The 16,538-nt window shown below is 45.3% G+C and overlaps 2 protein-coding genes across 8 annotated transcripts in view; one reads left to right on the top strand and one right to left on the bottom strand.

Annotated features, from left to right (window-relative positions):
* LOC122550035 (uncharacterized) overlaps positions 1-10,234 on the bottom strand; it is a 342,505-nt gene extending 332,271 nt beyond the window's left edge. For 3 of the 7 annotated variants that reach the window (XM_087987408.1, XM_087987404.1, XM_043690454.2), the window contains exon 1: positions 10,110-10,234. The gene's annotated coding sequence lies outside the window, so the exon portion shown is untranslated. Of the gene's footprint in view, positions 1-79; positions 261-10,109 lie in introns of those variants that run through there. The other 4 variants (XM_087987403.1, XM_087987407.1, XM_087987412.1 and 1 more) reach the window with 4 other exon arrangements.
* Positions 9,812-12,421, top strand: otud1 (OTU deubiquitinase 1). The gene has a single exon (XM_043690461.2). It carries the CDS (start codon positions 10,360-10,362, stop codon positions 11,596-11,598), a length of 1,239 nt encoding a protein of 412 aa, XP_043546396.2. The 5' UTR covers positions 9,812-10,359; the 3' UTR covers positions 11,599-12,421.
* Positions 12,422-16,538: the final 4,117 nt, after the last annotated feature.

Genomic DNA, 16,538 nt, shown 5'->3' on the forward strand with positions numbered 1-16,538 from the left:
GTCTGGCAGATGGAATACAGTGTTAATAAATGTGAAGTCAGTCATTTTGGTAGGAGTAATAGTCAAAAAGGATTATTACCTGAATGGTAAAAAGTTGCAGCATGCTGCTATGCAGAGGGACCTGGGCATCCTTGTGCATGAATCATAAAAGAATGGTCTGTAGATACAACAAGTAATTAGGAAGGCAAATTGTCCTTCATTGCTAAAAGGATGGAGTATAAAAGCAGAGATCTCTTCCCTCGATCTCTTCATAGCCAACTGCCGCTGCGACATTAACTGCCTCAACCTCTCCACTCCTCTCACCCACTCCAACCTCTCACCCTCGGAACGTGCAGCCCTCCACTCCCTCCGTTCCAACCCCAACCTCACTATCAAACCAGCAGACAAGGGAGGCGCGGTAGTAGTTTGGCGCACTGAGCTTTACACTGCTGAGGCTAAACGCCAGCTCGCGGACACCTCCTTCTACTGCCCCCTTGACCATGACCCCACCTCCCACCACCAAACCATTATCTCCCAGTCCATCCATAACCTCATCACTTCAGGGGATCTCCCATCCACCGCCTCCAACCTCATAGTCCCACAACCCCGCACCACTCGCTTCTACCTCCTGCCCAAAATCCACAAACCTGACTGCCCCGGCCGACACATTGTCTCAGCCTGCTCCTGCCCCACCGAACTCATCTCTGCATACCTCGACACTGTCCTGTCCCCCTTAGTCCAAGATCTCCCCACCTACGTTTGGGACACCACACACGCCCTCCACCTCCTCCATGATTTGCGCTTCCGCAGTCCCCAACGCCTTATCTTCACCATGGACATCCAGTCCCTGTACACCCCCATCACGAAGGATTCAAAGCCCTCTGCTTCTTCCTTTCCCACCGTACCAACCAGTACCCTTCCACTGACACCCTCCGACTGACTGAGCTGGTCCTCACCCTGAACAACTTCTCTTTCCAATCCTCCCACTTCCTCCAAACCAAAGGAGTAACCATGGGCACCCGCATGGGCCCCAGCTATGCCTGCCTCTTCATAGGATATGTGGAACAGTCCATCTTCCACAGCTACACTGGCACCACCCCCCACCTTTTCCTCTGCTACATTGATGACTGTGTCGGCGCTGCCTCGTGCTCCCATAAGGAGATTGAACAGTTCATCCACTTTACCAACACCTTCCACCCCGACCTCAAATTTACCTGGACCGTCTCAGACTCCTCCCTCCCCTTCCTAGACCTCTCCATTTCTATCTCGGGCGACCGAATCAACACGGACATTTACTATAAACCGACCGACTCCCACAGCTACCAAGACTACACCTCCTCCCACCCTGCCCCCTGTAAAAACGCCATCCCATATTCCCAATTCCTTCGACTCCGCCGCATCTGCTCCCAGGAGGACCAGTTCCAATACCGTACAACCCAGATGGCCTCCTTCTTCAAAGACCGCAATTTCCTCCCAGACATGGTCGACGATGCCCTCCACCACATCTCCTCCACTTCCCGCTCCTCCACCCTTAAGCCCCGCCCCTCCAACCGCCACCAGGACAGAACCCCACTGGTTCTCACCTACCACCCCACCAACATCCATATACAGCGTATCATCCGCCGTCATTTGCGCCACCTCCAAACGGACCCCACCACCAGGGATATATTTCCCTCCCCTCCCCTATCAGCATTCCAAAAAGACCACTTCCTCCGTGACTCCCTCGTCAGGTCCACACCCCCCACCAACCCAACCTCCACTCCCGGCACCTTCCCCTGCAACCGCAAGAAATGCAAAACTTGCGCCCACATCTCCCCCCTTACTTCCCTCCAAGGTCCCAAGTGATACTTCCATATCTGCTACAAATTCACCTGCACCTCCACACACATCATTTATTGCATCCGCTGCACCCGATGTGGCCTCCTCTATATTGGGGAGACAGGCCGCCTACTTGCGGAACGTTGGCCTCTCCCCTCGACGGCCTGTCAACGTACTGAGTTAGGAAACCCTCCTGAACACACCTTACAAAAACAGCTCCAGAGCTGAAAATGTGTTGCTGGAAAAGCGCAGGTCAGGCAGCAATATAGAGGGAGACAGGCTGCCTACTTGCGGAACGTTTCAGAGTACACCTCTGGGACACCCGGACCAACCACCCCGTGGCTCAACACTTCAACTCCCCCTCCCACTCCACCAAGGACATGCAGGTCCTTGGACTCCTCCATTGCCAGGCCATAGCAACACAACGGCTGGAGGAAGAGTGCCTCATCTTCCGCCTAGGAACCCTCCAACAACAAGGGATGAACTCAGATTTCTCCAGTTTCCTCATTTCCCCTCCCCCCACCTTGTCTCAGTCCCAACCCTCGAACTCAGCAACACCTTCCTAACCTCTCCGCCCCCACCCCCACTCCGGCCTATCACCCTCACCTTGACCTCTTTCCACCTATCGCATTTCCAACGCCCCTCCCCCAAGTCCCTCCTCCCTATCTTTTATCTTAGCCTGCTGGACACACTTTCCTCATTCCTGAAGAAGGGCTTATGCCCGAAACATCGATTCTCCTGTTCCTTGGATGCTGCCTGACCTGCTGCGCTTTTCCAGCAACACATTTTTAGCTCTGATCTCCAGCATCTGCAGTCCTCACTTTTTCCTATAAAAGCAGAGAGGTCATGTTGAAGCTGTACAGCATGCTGGTGAGGCCACAGCTGGAGTACTGTGTGCAGTTCTGGTCTCCTTACTTGAGAAAGGATGTACGGGCACTGGAGTGGGTGCAGAAGAGGTTCACTTGGTTGATTCCAGAGTTGGGGTGGTTAGCTTATGAGGAGAGACTGAGTAGATTGGGATTATATTCATTGGAATTCAGAAGATTGAGGGGCGATCTTATAGAAACATAAAATTCTGAAGGGAATAGATAAGACAAAAATAGAGAGGATGTTTCCACTGGCAGATGAAGCTAGGACAAGAGTGCATAGCCTCAAGATTAGAGGGTGCAGATTTAGGACTGAATTGAGATGGCTGTTAATCTATGGAATTCCTTGCTCAGTGAAGGAGTTGATGCTACATCAGTAAATGTTTTAAAGCTAAGGTCGCTTTTTTTGAACAATAAAAGGAATTAATGGATACGATGAGAGCACGGGTAAGTAGATCTGAGTCCACAAAAAGATCAGCAATGATCTCATTAAGTGGCAGAGCAGGCTCAAAGGGCCAGGCGGCCTACTCCTGCTACTAGTTCTTATGTTCTTATGTAATTGCTATATCATTCTGTATTCCTATGACAATGCATTTTTGCTTGCTGCTCAACTGGTCTGTCGGTGCGCTCACTACAGCAACAACTAACAATGAATATAGCACATTTAACTGTTTCAAGGCACTTCACAGGAGCATTATAAATCAAAGCATGACCATGAGCCACATGAATATCTATTGGCTCACATTATTAAACTTCGTAAAAATAATGTGGAAATCTAAAATAAAAATAAAAAATAGTGCTGGCGAGTTTGAGCAGAGGAAATGCAAGAATGAGAGGAGATAGAGAGAAATTTCAGACCACTAGGCCAAGGAACTATTGCCACAAATGACAGTGCAATTAAGATTGGGCATGCATAAGAGGCCAGAATTACAGGCACAGATATCTCACTGGATTGTGGGATTTAAGAGATTACAGAAATAGGTTAATGCAAGCCCATGGATTAATTTCAAAAGAAGGCTGAGAATTTTGAAATCAGTTGATCAGGCACTTGGATGGTGCAAATGTTCAGGTCTTGTGCATTTGGGTATAGACTTTAATATAGAACAGATTGTGAATGGTGTTGCATGTTGTGCAATCATCAGCAGGTGTTTTCACTTTTGACCTTATAAAAGACAAAGGTCATTGATGAAGCAAATGAAGATGGTTGGGAACTACTCTTACACGGGGAGATGGGGGGATGGGGGGAGGGTTCTTGTGTGCAGTGATACATGGGCGGCACGGTGGCACAGTGGTTAGCACTGCTGCCTCACAGCGCCAGAGACCCGGGTTCAATTCCCGCCTCAGGCCACTGACTGCGTGGAGTTTGCACGTTCTCCCCGTGTCCACGTGGGTTTCCTCCCACAGTCCAAAGATGTGCAGGGTCAGGTGAATTGGCCATACTAAATTGCCCGTAGTGTTAGGTAAGGGGTATGGGTAGGTTTCGCTTCGGCGGGTCGGTGTGGACTTGTTGGGACGAAGGGCCTGTTTCCACACTGTAATGTAATCTAATCTAATCCCTATCTCTGACTAGTAAGCCTACATTTCAGGGTAGGCAACAGTCTGAACACTTCAACCCCAGGGCATCAATGTGGACTTCACCAGTTTCCTCATTTCCCCTTCCCCCACCTTACCTTAGTTCCAATCTTCCAGCTCAGCACTGTCCTACCTGCCAATCTCCCTTCCCACTTATCCACTCCACCCTCCCCCCGATCTATCACCTCCATCCCCATCCACATTCACCTATTGTACTCTTTGCTACCTGCTCCCCAGCACCCGCACCCCCCCCAACCATTTATCTCTCCACTCTGGAGACTTTCTGCCTCTATTCCTGATGAAGGGCTTTTGCCCAAAACATCGATTTTCCTGCTCCTTGGATGCTGCCTGACCTGCTGTGCTTTTCCAGCACCACTCTGATCTAAAGCCTGCATTTCAGTCCCACCTGCTCCAGAGGTGTGTCATAACATGTCTGAATAGGGCGATTAAAAATATCTACACTGAGGAATGCCTGCAGAGTGGTCCTGGAGCTGGGATAATTAACCTCTGACAACTACATTCATTTTCATGATAGATATAATTCCAAAGAATGAGGTATAACACTCAGTTTTGCTAGTGCCCTACTAGGGCAAATGCTGCTGTGGTGTCAATTGAATTTACTCCATCTTCAGCTCTTGAGTTCAGCTCTTTTGACCATGATTGGACAAGGCTATTTTAAGGTCAGGAATTGATTGTCCCTAGTGGAACCAAAATTGAGCTTCAGTGAATTGATTATTTCTGAGTCCACAACACCTTCCATCATTTTGATCATGATTGAGAATGAACTGATAGGGTGGTAACTGGTTAGTTGGATTGTCCTGCTTTTTGCAAATAGACATATCTGGACAACTTTCTATTTTGTCTGGATCATGGCATCATTATAGCTACACTGGAATAGCTTATCGAAGGGTATAGCTAGTTCTGAAGTTCTAGTTTTTGTTACTACCTCCAGATCAGATCCCTGTGGAACACCACTGGTCACCAAGCTCCAGGATGACTACTTCCCATCTACCACCACCCTCTGTTTTCTATGGGCCAGCCAATTCTGTATCTAGACAGCCAAATTTCCCTATATCCCATACCTCCTTACTTTCTGAATGAGCCTACCATGGAGAACCTTATCAAACACCTTGCTAAAATCCATATATACCACATCCACTGCCCTACCTTCATCAATGTGGTTTGTCACATCCTCAAAGAATTCAATAAAGCTTGAGGTATGACCTGCTCCTCATAAAGCCATGCTGATTATCTCTAATCAAACTATACTTTTCCAAATAATCATAAATCCTGTCTCTCAGATTTCTCTCCAATAATTTGCCCAATGTAAGACTAACTGCTCTATAATTCCCAGAGTTATCCCTATTCCCTTTCTTGAACAAGAGAATATTTGCCACCCTCCAATCATCTGGTGCTACTCCAGTGGACAGTGAGGATGCAAAGATCATCGCCAAAGGTGCAGCAATCTCTTCCTTCGTTTCCAGTAGTAACCTGGGGTATATCCCATCAGGCCCAGGGGACTTATCCATCCGAAGGTTTTGCAAAATTTCCAGCACATCCTCCCTCTTAATATCAACCTGTTAGAATGTATCAGCCTGTTTCACGCTGTCCTCAAAACAACAAGGTCCCTCTTATTAAGGAGTACCGAAGCAAGGTATTAAGGACTTCCCCTATCTTCTCCAAGTCCAGGCATAAGTTCCTTCCACTATCCCTGATCGGCCCTACTCTCACTCTGGCCATCCTCTTGATCTTCACACAAGTGTAAAATGCCAAGCAGTTTTCCTTAAGCCTACCGACCAAGGCTTTTTCATGTCCCTTCTAGCTCTCCTAAGTTCATTCTTCAGTTTCTTCCTGGCTACCTTGTGACTGTCTAGAGCCCTGTCTGATCCTTGCTTCCTCAACCTTAAGTAAGCTTCCTTCTTTCTCTTGACTTGATGTTCCACATCTCTTGTCATCCAAGTTTCCTTCATCCTACCATTCCTTCTTTGCCTCAGTAGGACAAATCTATCCAGCACTCACAGCAAGTGCTCCCTAAACATTTCTGTTGTGTATTTCCCTGAAAATATCTGATCCCAATTTATGCTCCACAGTTCCTGCCTAATAATTCGTACTCCCCCAATTACTTTCCCATACCATCTGCTCCTATCCCTCTCCTTGATTATACTAAAGGTCTGGGAGTAGTGATCACTATCACCAAATGCTCCCCCACTGAGAGACCGGAGAGCTGACCTGGTCTGTTGCCAAGCACCAAATCCAATATGGCCATCCTTCTAGTTGGCCCATCACATATTGAGGTAGGAAGTCTTCCTGTACACACCTGAAAAAAATTTGCTCTATCTAAACTAACATTCTTAACATTTTCCTGCAACTTGGATACTAAGTCTGTCCACTGGCATGATAACTGACCAAGGCTTCCTTTAATCTATAACAGGAGAAAGTGAGGACTGCAGATGCTGGAGACCAGAGTTGAAAAGTGTGGTGCTGGAAAAGCGCAGCAGGCCAGGCAGCATCAGAGGAGCAGTAGAATTGACGTTTCGGGCACAAGCCCTTCTTCAGGAATAAGGCTGGTGTGCCAAGCGGGCTGAGATAAAGTGGGGGGGGGGGGCTGGAAATACGATAGGTGGAAGGAGGTGAGGGTGAGGGTGATAGGCCGGAGAGGGGGTGGAGATTAGATTAGATTAGATTAGATTACATTACATTACAGTGTGGAAACAGGCCCTTCGGCCCAACATGTCCACACCGACCCGCCAAAGCGCAACCCATCCATACCCCAATCCCTACATTTACATTTACCCCTTACCTATCACTACGGGCAATTTAGCATGGCCAATTCACCTGACCTGCACATCTTTGGACTGTGGGAGGAAACCGGAGCACCCGGAGGAAACCCACGCAGACACGGGGAGAATGTGCAAACTCCACACAGTCAGTCGCCTGAGTCGGGAATTGAACCCGGGTCTCTGGCGCTGTGAGGCAGCAGTGCTAACCACTGTGCCACCGTGCCACCCACAATGAGATGTCGGGAAGAAGATTGCAGGTCAAGAGGGCAGTGCTGAATCCAGGGGTTGGGACTGAGATAAGGTAGGGGGAGGGGAAATGAGGAAGCTGGAGAAATCTACATTCATCCTGTGTGGTTGTAGGGTTCCCAGTCAGAAGATGAGGCACTCTTCCTCCAGGTGTCGTGTGGCCAGGGTCTGGCGATGGAGGGGGCCAAGGACCTGCATGTCCTTGGCAGAGTGGGAGGGGGAGTTAAAGTGTTCAGCCACGGAGCGGTTGGGTTGGTTGGTGCAGGTGTCCCAGAGGTGTTCCCTGAAACGTTCCACAAGTAGGCAGCCTGTCTCCCCAGTGTAGAGGAGACCACATCGGGTGCAGCGGATACAGTAAATGAGGTGTGTGGAGGTGCAGGTGAATTTGCAACGGAAATGGAAGGATCCATTGGGGCCTTGGGGGGGGGGGGAGGGAGGTGTGGGTGCACGTTTTGCACTATAACAGCCCTATCACCCACACCTGTCAGCCACATTTCAGCACAGGTCACATAACCCATTCATTTTTACCCTATTTTACACAATATCCCAAAACATTGTAATCTTGTAAACCTCATTATTAATATGTTTTAATTCCTTAGTATCTTTCCCTGACCTATTTGAAGTTATGAACAATAATTTCAATGATTTTGGACCAAAGAACTGAGTGCTATATACTGTTGATTTTTTTTGAGTAGGATTGGTAACAATTCTAAAATATTTAGAAGTGACAGAGTTCCAAGGAAGAGTCATATTGAACTTAAAATGTTGATTAGTTTCTCTCTCCACAGATGCTATCACACCTGCTGAGTTTATCCAGAGCTTTCTGTTTGATTTCAGATCTTCAGCATCCATAGTAGTTTGCTTGAATTTTATAGAAGCAACAAATATGTAAAGGCAGAAATCAGCTCATCCTCTTGCAGCTCTATTTCTGTTAGATTTGCTTTAGCCATCTGTGGGATTCATCTACTTGAGACAATTTTTTTCTAAGTGCTGCTCCAGCACAAATAAAATTAGTAATTCTCTACCAATGAAATAGCAATGCAGTAAAAGCAGCTCTTTCATAACCAGAGTCTCAACACATTTTCATATGACTCTTCCATTCTTCTGTAATTTCATAATAGCCCATTGAAAACTGGCTTAATGGCCAGTTTTAACATGTATGCCTTCTCCCCAGAAGTTCTATATAAGGCAAAGAATACCATTTGGAATGGATTATGCCATTTAATACTGGGAAGCAGTTGCTGCTTCCCATTACCGAATGGAGTTATGACAAATTTGCATAATGCACACAATGAGCAAATAGGCTGTGGTGAGATACCCCATGAATGGCAAATCATCTCAAATTGCTTAATGAAAGCAACATCTCGCACTTACACAATTGACTTTATAAGGTTACTGGATTTGCACATTAAACTCAGTACAGAAAGACATATGTACCATTTTAATGATTGGCAATCAACCTCTGACCTATAAATTAACAATAAAATATGTGGAACCTCATTACTCAGGAATTTCTCCAATTGCTGTTGTTTAAAATAGTCTGAAAATAATCTTACTTTTCCTGTCTCTCATTTCTCTGTCCGTTCAGTTTTCCTTCTTCTGGATTTCTTTCTTTTTATATGGGGACACTACATTTTTTTGTCCACAAAGCACCAATGTGGCCAATTGAATATTTAGAAGTAAAGCCTGTTAAAGGCAATGCTAACATCAAAAAGTGAAAGGGCTTTAGGGAGAGGAAGAGGGGATTACATTCAAATGGAATTGGAGGAGGATATAAAGCACTGTGTCCCACGTGGTACATGGATTTCTCTTTCTGTATCTGAATTGACACTGAATTCACCTAGGTTCAGTCCTTCCTGTTTGTTTCTCAATCCTTTAATCCTGTTGGTTATGGTGATACATTATTGGTCCCACATTACCCATTACCTCTGCTGTGAACTGAACAATTTTCGGACAAAAATTAAACAAACATGCCTAAGTCTGAGCACTTCAGGGATGGTGAGTGGGGGCTCTGGAGGAAAAGGGGAGAATTATCAGGGATAAGGTGGAGAACAGGTGAGGTAGAATGCTGGAAAAGGTGTGGAGACATTGCAAAAATGCATTGGGTGCTGGGCTGGAGAGATCTTTTGGGAAAGGAGTGGTGAGGGACTGGAGGAGAGGAGAGGGAGTTAGGGATGAGATGGAGTTGGGGAGGAGGTATTAGTGGAGAGACCAGTGCTGGGGTAGGGTGAGAATGGGGAGGTGACAACATTTGGCAGGATGCAAAAGGATCAGGTCAGGAAGCTGGATAAGGGGTGAATGGGGAGGAGACTGCAAAAAAAGTGAGGCAGACTGGACAAATGGGTGGTAATTAATAGAAGAGAGAGAGCATGGGGAGAAGGGTGAGTTTTAGAGGCAAGAGGCAGTAAGGGTGGATGTTAGAGGCTGGAAAAGGGATAGGAATGGAGGGACTTAGCGACTGCAAAAAAAGTCAGGGAGGGGCTTAGAGGGCAGAAAAGGGCGTGGAAATGGGAGAGGAAGGGAAAGATTAAGAAAGGGAGTATTGAAGGGGAAGAGAAGTAGCAGTGAAGACACCTGGAGAGGAGAAGAGACTCGGAGGTGGAGGTGAGGAAGAGACTGGAGGGTGGCAGCGAGAGGGGAAAGAGATTTGGGTTTGGCGGTGTTGGGGTGTGGGCAGGTGGTTAGTGAGGCGGAGGACGGTTTTACCAAAAGCCCTGGGGGTGCGGAGCTCACATTCCAACACGGTGGCAGTAAACAAGGTGAAGCCGCCCAAAAGGGGAGGACCGGGGCGGGGAACCGGAGCAGGAACCGAGTGTTTTCCAGAAAGGTCTCGGCCGAGACGATGTACCTTTGATGTGGAGAAACCTCTGGTCTTCAGTGGAGCGGCGCTGACGTAATGGGGATAAAGTTAGGCCCGAGTGTCGCAGTTGGAATTAGAGCGAGCAGGCGGGAGTGAGTGAACGAGGGGGATCCGATCGGATCCCATCGCCATCTTCTATCCACCGGTTCGGGCTGTTCCGGGAGCTGGTGATGACAGCGGCTATTTTTAACCGCCATCGTCAGCCGGAGGCCGCTATAAAAGGGGCCGCAGCTGCGACATGCACCTTTACAGCAGCGTGTTAACGCACTACCCCGGCGCCGCCTTCAAAGTGCCCACTGCAGGGGTAGAGAAAGCGCCTGCTGAGAACCCGAGTGTCGGAGTGAAGACTGAGCCCGCCTCTGCCGCCGCTTCCTCCTCTGCTGCCGCCGCCATGCCCGCCTTCTCGTCATGCGAACTGCTGCCCCCGGGCCCGGCTCCATCATCTGCATCCCCGGCCTCCCTCATCTACACTTCCACCGCCAGGATCCCCCTGCGGCCGCTCGAGAGGATGGTGCCGATCCAGATCCTGAGCGAGAGAGCGCAAGCCGAGCTACCGGCTCCAGCCCATCAGGGACGGGGCGCCTGGGCGGAGGACATCCTGGCGGAAGGATCGCGGAAAGTTTCAGCCTGGCCCCAGGATCGGATCCCGGGCGACGGCCTGCAGCGGCGGGCAGAGACGAACTTGCAGGCGGCCTCGGAAGGGCCGGAGACCGCCTTCGACCTGTCGGACGGTGAGAGCACCGAGCGGGGGTACCAGGACTGGGTCGGGCCTGGGACTGGGCCTGAGTGCCGGGCTCCGGAGGCCGATGAACAGCAGAGTAGCCGCCCCTGGCAACTCGACGGTGGCTTCAGGACGGTGGACCTGGTGGTGGAGAACAGGGCGGAGAAAAACGACAAGGTGGCGCGTTACCTGGCAGAGGTGGAGAAGCAGAACAGTTACCTGCGGGAGCGACAGAAGTACAGGTTCCATATTATTCCAGACGGCAACTGTTTGTACAGGGCCGTCAGTAAAGCTGTGTACGGCGACCAGAACATGCACAAGGAGCTGAGAGAGCAGACAGTCCATCACATCGCAGATCACTTGGACGAGTTTAACCCCATCATCGAAGGGGACGTTGGGGAGTTTTTAATCAACGCTGCCCAGGATGGGGCCTGGGCTGGTTACCCAGAGCTACTTACTATGAGTCAAATGCTGAACGTTAATATATACTTGACGACAGGAGGTAGCCTGGAAAGCCCAACCGTTTCCACCATGGTGCACTGTCTCGGCCCAGAAGATCAATCAAAATCCAGCATATGGTTGAGTTGGTTAAGCAATGGACACTACGATGCTGTGTTTGATCAGTCTCTACCCAACCCAGAGTATGAAACCTGGTGCACGCAAACACATGTTCAGAGGAAACGAGACGAGGAGTTAGCGAAGTCCATGGCAGCTTCTCTTTCAAAAATGTACATTGAGCAAAATGGATGTTTTTAAGTGATTTTTTTTCCTCCCTAATACTACTATTGAAAAAAGGTTCCGTTCAGAACCTAAGACTTTGTGCATAAGCTGATGAAACTGATATGAGCAAGCCTAGTAAGAAGTAGAAATGTAAAGGTTGTTAATATGGTTCTTATTTATATTTATATGCTTACACATTGATTGGGCTAACAGCACTTTAAAACGGATCATAAAATCAACTCTAAGTAACGCCTTAATTAAATGTGTGAATTCCTAAATGTTTTACCAAATGTTTGAGCTCAAACTAATGAAGGTTGCGGGGCACCTGAATTTTTAATCAGGTTTATTGGAAATAAGAGACCATAGGATTGAATGGGACTGCATTGTCTCATTAGGCAAGTTTTTTTAAAAAAAAATTTAAACTTCTGATGTTTGGAAACAACTGATGTTTAATCTCTGCTTTGGAGAGTTTTTTTCTGAAGAATGCTTTTTTTAAGAGACTTTTTATTGCAATTTTTTTTGCAATTGCTGGTTTGTTACTGTCATACCTCCTTCATTACGTTCTGTATTTGGTATTCGGGCAGGTGGCTGGTTGCCACTAAATTGCCACCTTGATTTTATAATTGGTTAGATAAGAGATTTCTGATCTTTATAGTTTAGCTATCATTACTAACATTTGTTACCATCTGTTTCTTACCATTTCACTGACTTTTTTTATATGCTGTCCAAGATGTATTGACTTCCTAAAGTGGTTTGCAGGGTCAAACTTGTAACCAGTTTGCAATTACTGTATTTGTATTGATTGTAAAGTTATTAATCAACATGGAATGAATAAAAGTTATGTAACATTTCTCAAGCAGTTATTAGTGTGAAATATTTATTCTCTCATTAGAAACAGAGGGCTTTTGCTATGACACTCCACTAAAACTTAATTTTAATATAGATTGAACTTTGTGGAAGAATATAAATAAAATCTCCAGTTTAAGATTCTAATTTCAACACTGGTAAAAGTGTTAGATTATTCAAACCAGAAGACCTTCAGTAATGTTAAGTTATATTGTTTTCTGTTCTACATTGGGTGATTGATTACTGATTTTTGAACAGTTCAGTATTAGTAAACCTAAAGAATGGAGGAAACATGTTCAGCTTATATGTGGATCTGTACTATATGGAGCAGCTATTTTAAAATTGGAGTAATTTTTCTGTACATGCTACATAATATGAAGCTATTTAAATTAATGCTTCAGCTATCAGTCTGGTATTTTGTACAGAGTACAGTGATAACCTCTACAAATGTTTAGCAAATATACTACACTCTGAATATCACATACTTTGTCATTAACTAAAAGAGTGACTTGCAATAAATAGCATTAGATGTACCATGTTATGATTTTAAAGGCACTCCCTGAAAGCATATGGAAGCAGATTCAGTTGTACGTATAAATGGGAAATGGATGCATGCTTGTAAAGCAGAGTGTTGCAAGCTAGGAGAAAGTGCAGGCAAATGAAATTCATTGGATAGCTCTTAGAGCTGGTTCAAGTCTTCTTTGCTGCATTATATTATATCTTTTTTTCAAAATAATTGAAATGAATTAATGTAAATAGTTTACGCCAGTAGAGGTTTCCCATCATATGCAAGTGTATTAGTTATGTTTTCATCTTCTAAAGATTTTTCTTTAATTCTTCAAGGCGATTACACCAAAAACTGGTTAGTGATGTAATGCTTGTGACTCATTTGTCAAGTGGCTGTTAACCACCTTTTGGAGATGGTAAAACAGTAACACTTCTATCTGGGCAACATGTACTCCATTGAAATGTCGATCAATCTTGTAATAAATTCTGGAGTCTCTGGCCAAAGGGATAAAACTGTCATGAGTAATATAGTAGTGGCTCTGTATTGCTTTGTGTAGTGTTATTAGCCATAAAACCAATTCAAGCAGAATAGCTCAACTCCTCATCTCACTGCAAGGCAGGTACCACTAAAATCATACAAGTGATCCCACAAATGTTTGTTAAATGGTAATTACAGCCTAAGGTGAATTTCTGAGGCTACTGACTATTGAAGTCTGTGAATATCATATGATCTTTCTCAAGGGTCTCTCACTCATGCATTAAGAACAAATTGAAGTAACAAAATGTCAAAGGCAAATAAAGTTATGAAAACCAGCCCTTGCAAGCTTAAAAAGATCGGCAGTCCTTCAGAATCTCTCAAGTTAGCTATTTATTTCTTCAACCACACAAACTGCTATATGTCACTTTTTCAAAATTCATACAAGTTATATAAATAGGGTTTTCATATATCAACCTTTATTACAAGTTGAGATAAGGCAAATGTAAGTCTATTAATGGGAGGGAAGTATATACTCATGTATGAAACATTTAATGATTATGATCTGTATTTCACTTAGGAAATAATGTTTTTAAAATAAAGGAAGCCTTATTTGAAGAGAAGTACAAATCAGTCTATCTCTTCTCCCTGCTTGGGCTATAATAATTTTGGAGTGGGAGGGAGGATTTGGTTGCATGGAAACTTACGGCAAAAGTTAAATGGGGAGGACCAAGAACAAGTAATAGGACATAGATTCCTGACCCTTTCCATACTAACTTCAGCCACAATGGATAAGGGAACAACTGTGAGAAAAGGGCAGGCAATGCAGAACTGAGGGTGTTGTACTTAAATGCAATAAGTATATGATAAAAGGTAATTAAGTTTGTAATGCAGATTCAAATCGGTAGGTCCGATGTTGCTGAAAGGGGATCTATAAAGGAAAACATGATGGAAATTGAGTACAATACTCCTAGAGAAATCAGGATGTGAGTAAGTAAATAAATCTGGAATAGAAAAAGCATGTAAGAACATCATTTCCATAATCATGGGGTCTTGGTGTGCAGTGTGACTGAAAATCAGGTTGGTAGTGGATCTCAAGAAAATAAATTTTTGAAATGCCTACGAAATGGATTTTGAAGTAGCTTGTGGTACACTCCACTAGGGAACGTATTCTGGATTTGGTGGTGTGTGAAGAGGCAGACTTGATTAGGGAGCTTAAGGTGAAGGAACCCCTAGAGGGCAGAGACCATATGAGTTCACCCTGCAATTTGAAAAGGACAAGCTGGAATCAGCTATAACATCATTACAACTGAGCAAAGATAACTACAAAGATGTAAGGGAGGAGCTGTCCTGGGTTGATTGGATGGGGAGCTGAAGAGGGAAGACAGTGAAGCAGCATTGGCAAGAGTGTCTGAGGGTTATTTGAACAAATTGCACAACAGGAATTCATCCGAAGCAAGCAGAATCATACAAAGTGGAGCATGAGGTAACCATGGGTGACAAGGGAAGTCAGAAACAGCATAAAAACAAAAGAAAGCATACAATGTGGTGAAAATTAATGGGAAGCCTTTAAAAACCAGCAAAGAATTAAAAAAAAGAAATAAGGTTGGAGAAGATGAAAGTTGAGAGCCAGCTAGTAATATAAAAGAGTTTTTTAGATATATAAAAGGTGGGAGAGGCAAGAGCAGACATTGGAATGCTGGAAAATTAGGCAGGAGAACAAGTAATGAGGAACATAGAAATGAACGAGAAATTGAATGAGTATTTTGCATCAGTTTTCACAATGGAAGATTGTGAAGCATACCAGAACATGAAGAGAGGCAGAGGTGAGTGTAGTGGTCATCAATAAGGAGATTTTGGCGATGCTGAAAGGTCTGAAAGTGGATAATATGGATCATATGGAATACTCTCTACCCCCATCCCCAACCCTCCAAAGAGTTCTGAAGCTCAAGGCTGAGAAGATTTAGAGATGTTGGTGATGATCTTGCAGGAATGACTGGAATCAGAGAGGGTCCCAGTGGATTGGAACACGGCTAATGTAACACTCCTATTTAAGAATGGAGGGAGACAGAAGGGAAACTCGGCCGGTTAGCCTGATCTTGGTAACTGGTAATATTTTCAAATTCATTATTATGGATGAGACTGCAGAGTGCTTGGAAGTCCTTGGTAAAATAGATCTGAGTCAGTGTGGCTTCATCAATGAAGGTCATGCCTGACAAATCTGCCAGAATTCTCTGAGGCGGTATCGAGTCAGTTACAGAACTGAGAGTCAGTGGACATAATTTATTCATATTTTTAAAGACCTTTGACGATGCTGCACAGGAGACTGCTAAACAAGATAAGAGTCCAAGATTTTAGGGGCAAGATAATGGCATGGATACAGGATTGGCTGACTGGCAGAAGTCAGGGAGTAGGGATAAAGGTGGCTTTTTCAGGATGGCAGTTGGTGACTAGTTTTGCAGGAGTCCATGTCATGAGTGCATCTCTTCAGATTATATATTTACAATCTGGACAAAGGAACTGAGGGCATTGTTGCTATGTTTGCAGATGACAAAAGAAAGTTGGAGGGGCAGGTAATGCTGAGGAAACTGGGGGTACTACAAAAAGATTTGGACAGGCTAGGGGAATGAGGGGCAAAGATGTGGCAGATGGAATACACTGTGGGAAAGTGTGAGGTTATGCACTTTGATAGAAAGAATAGAGACACAGACTGTTTTCTGAACGGGGAAAGACTTCAGAAATATGAAGCACAAAGGGACTTGGGAGTCCGAGTTCAAGATTCTCTTCAAGGTTAGTATGCAGATTCAGGTGGCAGGAAGGCACAAGCAGTTTCACATTCATTTCAAGTGGGTTGGAAGACAAGAGAAAGAATGTACAGCTATGGCTGTACAAGGTTCTGGTCAGACCGTGTTTGGAATTTGGAACACCTTTGTGCCCCAAATCTAAATAAGATGTGCTGGCATTGGAGGGAGTTCAGAGGAAGTTTACAAGAATGATCCCAGAGATGAAGGGCTTGTCACATGAGGAGCATTTGAGGACTCTCGGTCTGTACTTGATGGAGTTTAGAAGAATGAGGGGGAAATTTAATTGAAACTTACAGATTACTGAGTGGCTTTGATAGAGTGGATGTACACTGTATATCTCTGGC

Source organism: Chiloscyllium plagiosum, unplaced genomic scaffold (genome assembly GCF_037043375.1).
Source record: "Chiloscyllium plagiosum isolate Xiang-an unplaced genomic scaffold, Cpla_swu_hap1 HiC_scaffold_5, whole genome shotgun sequence".
Taxonomy (NCBI): Eukaryota; Metazoa; Chordata; class Chondrichthyes; order Orectolobiformes; family Hemiscylliidae; genus Chiloscyllium; species Chiloscyllium plagiosum.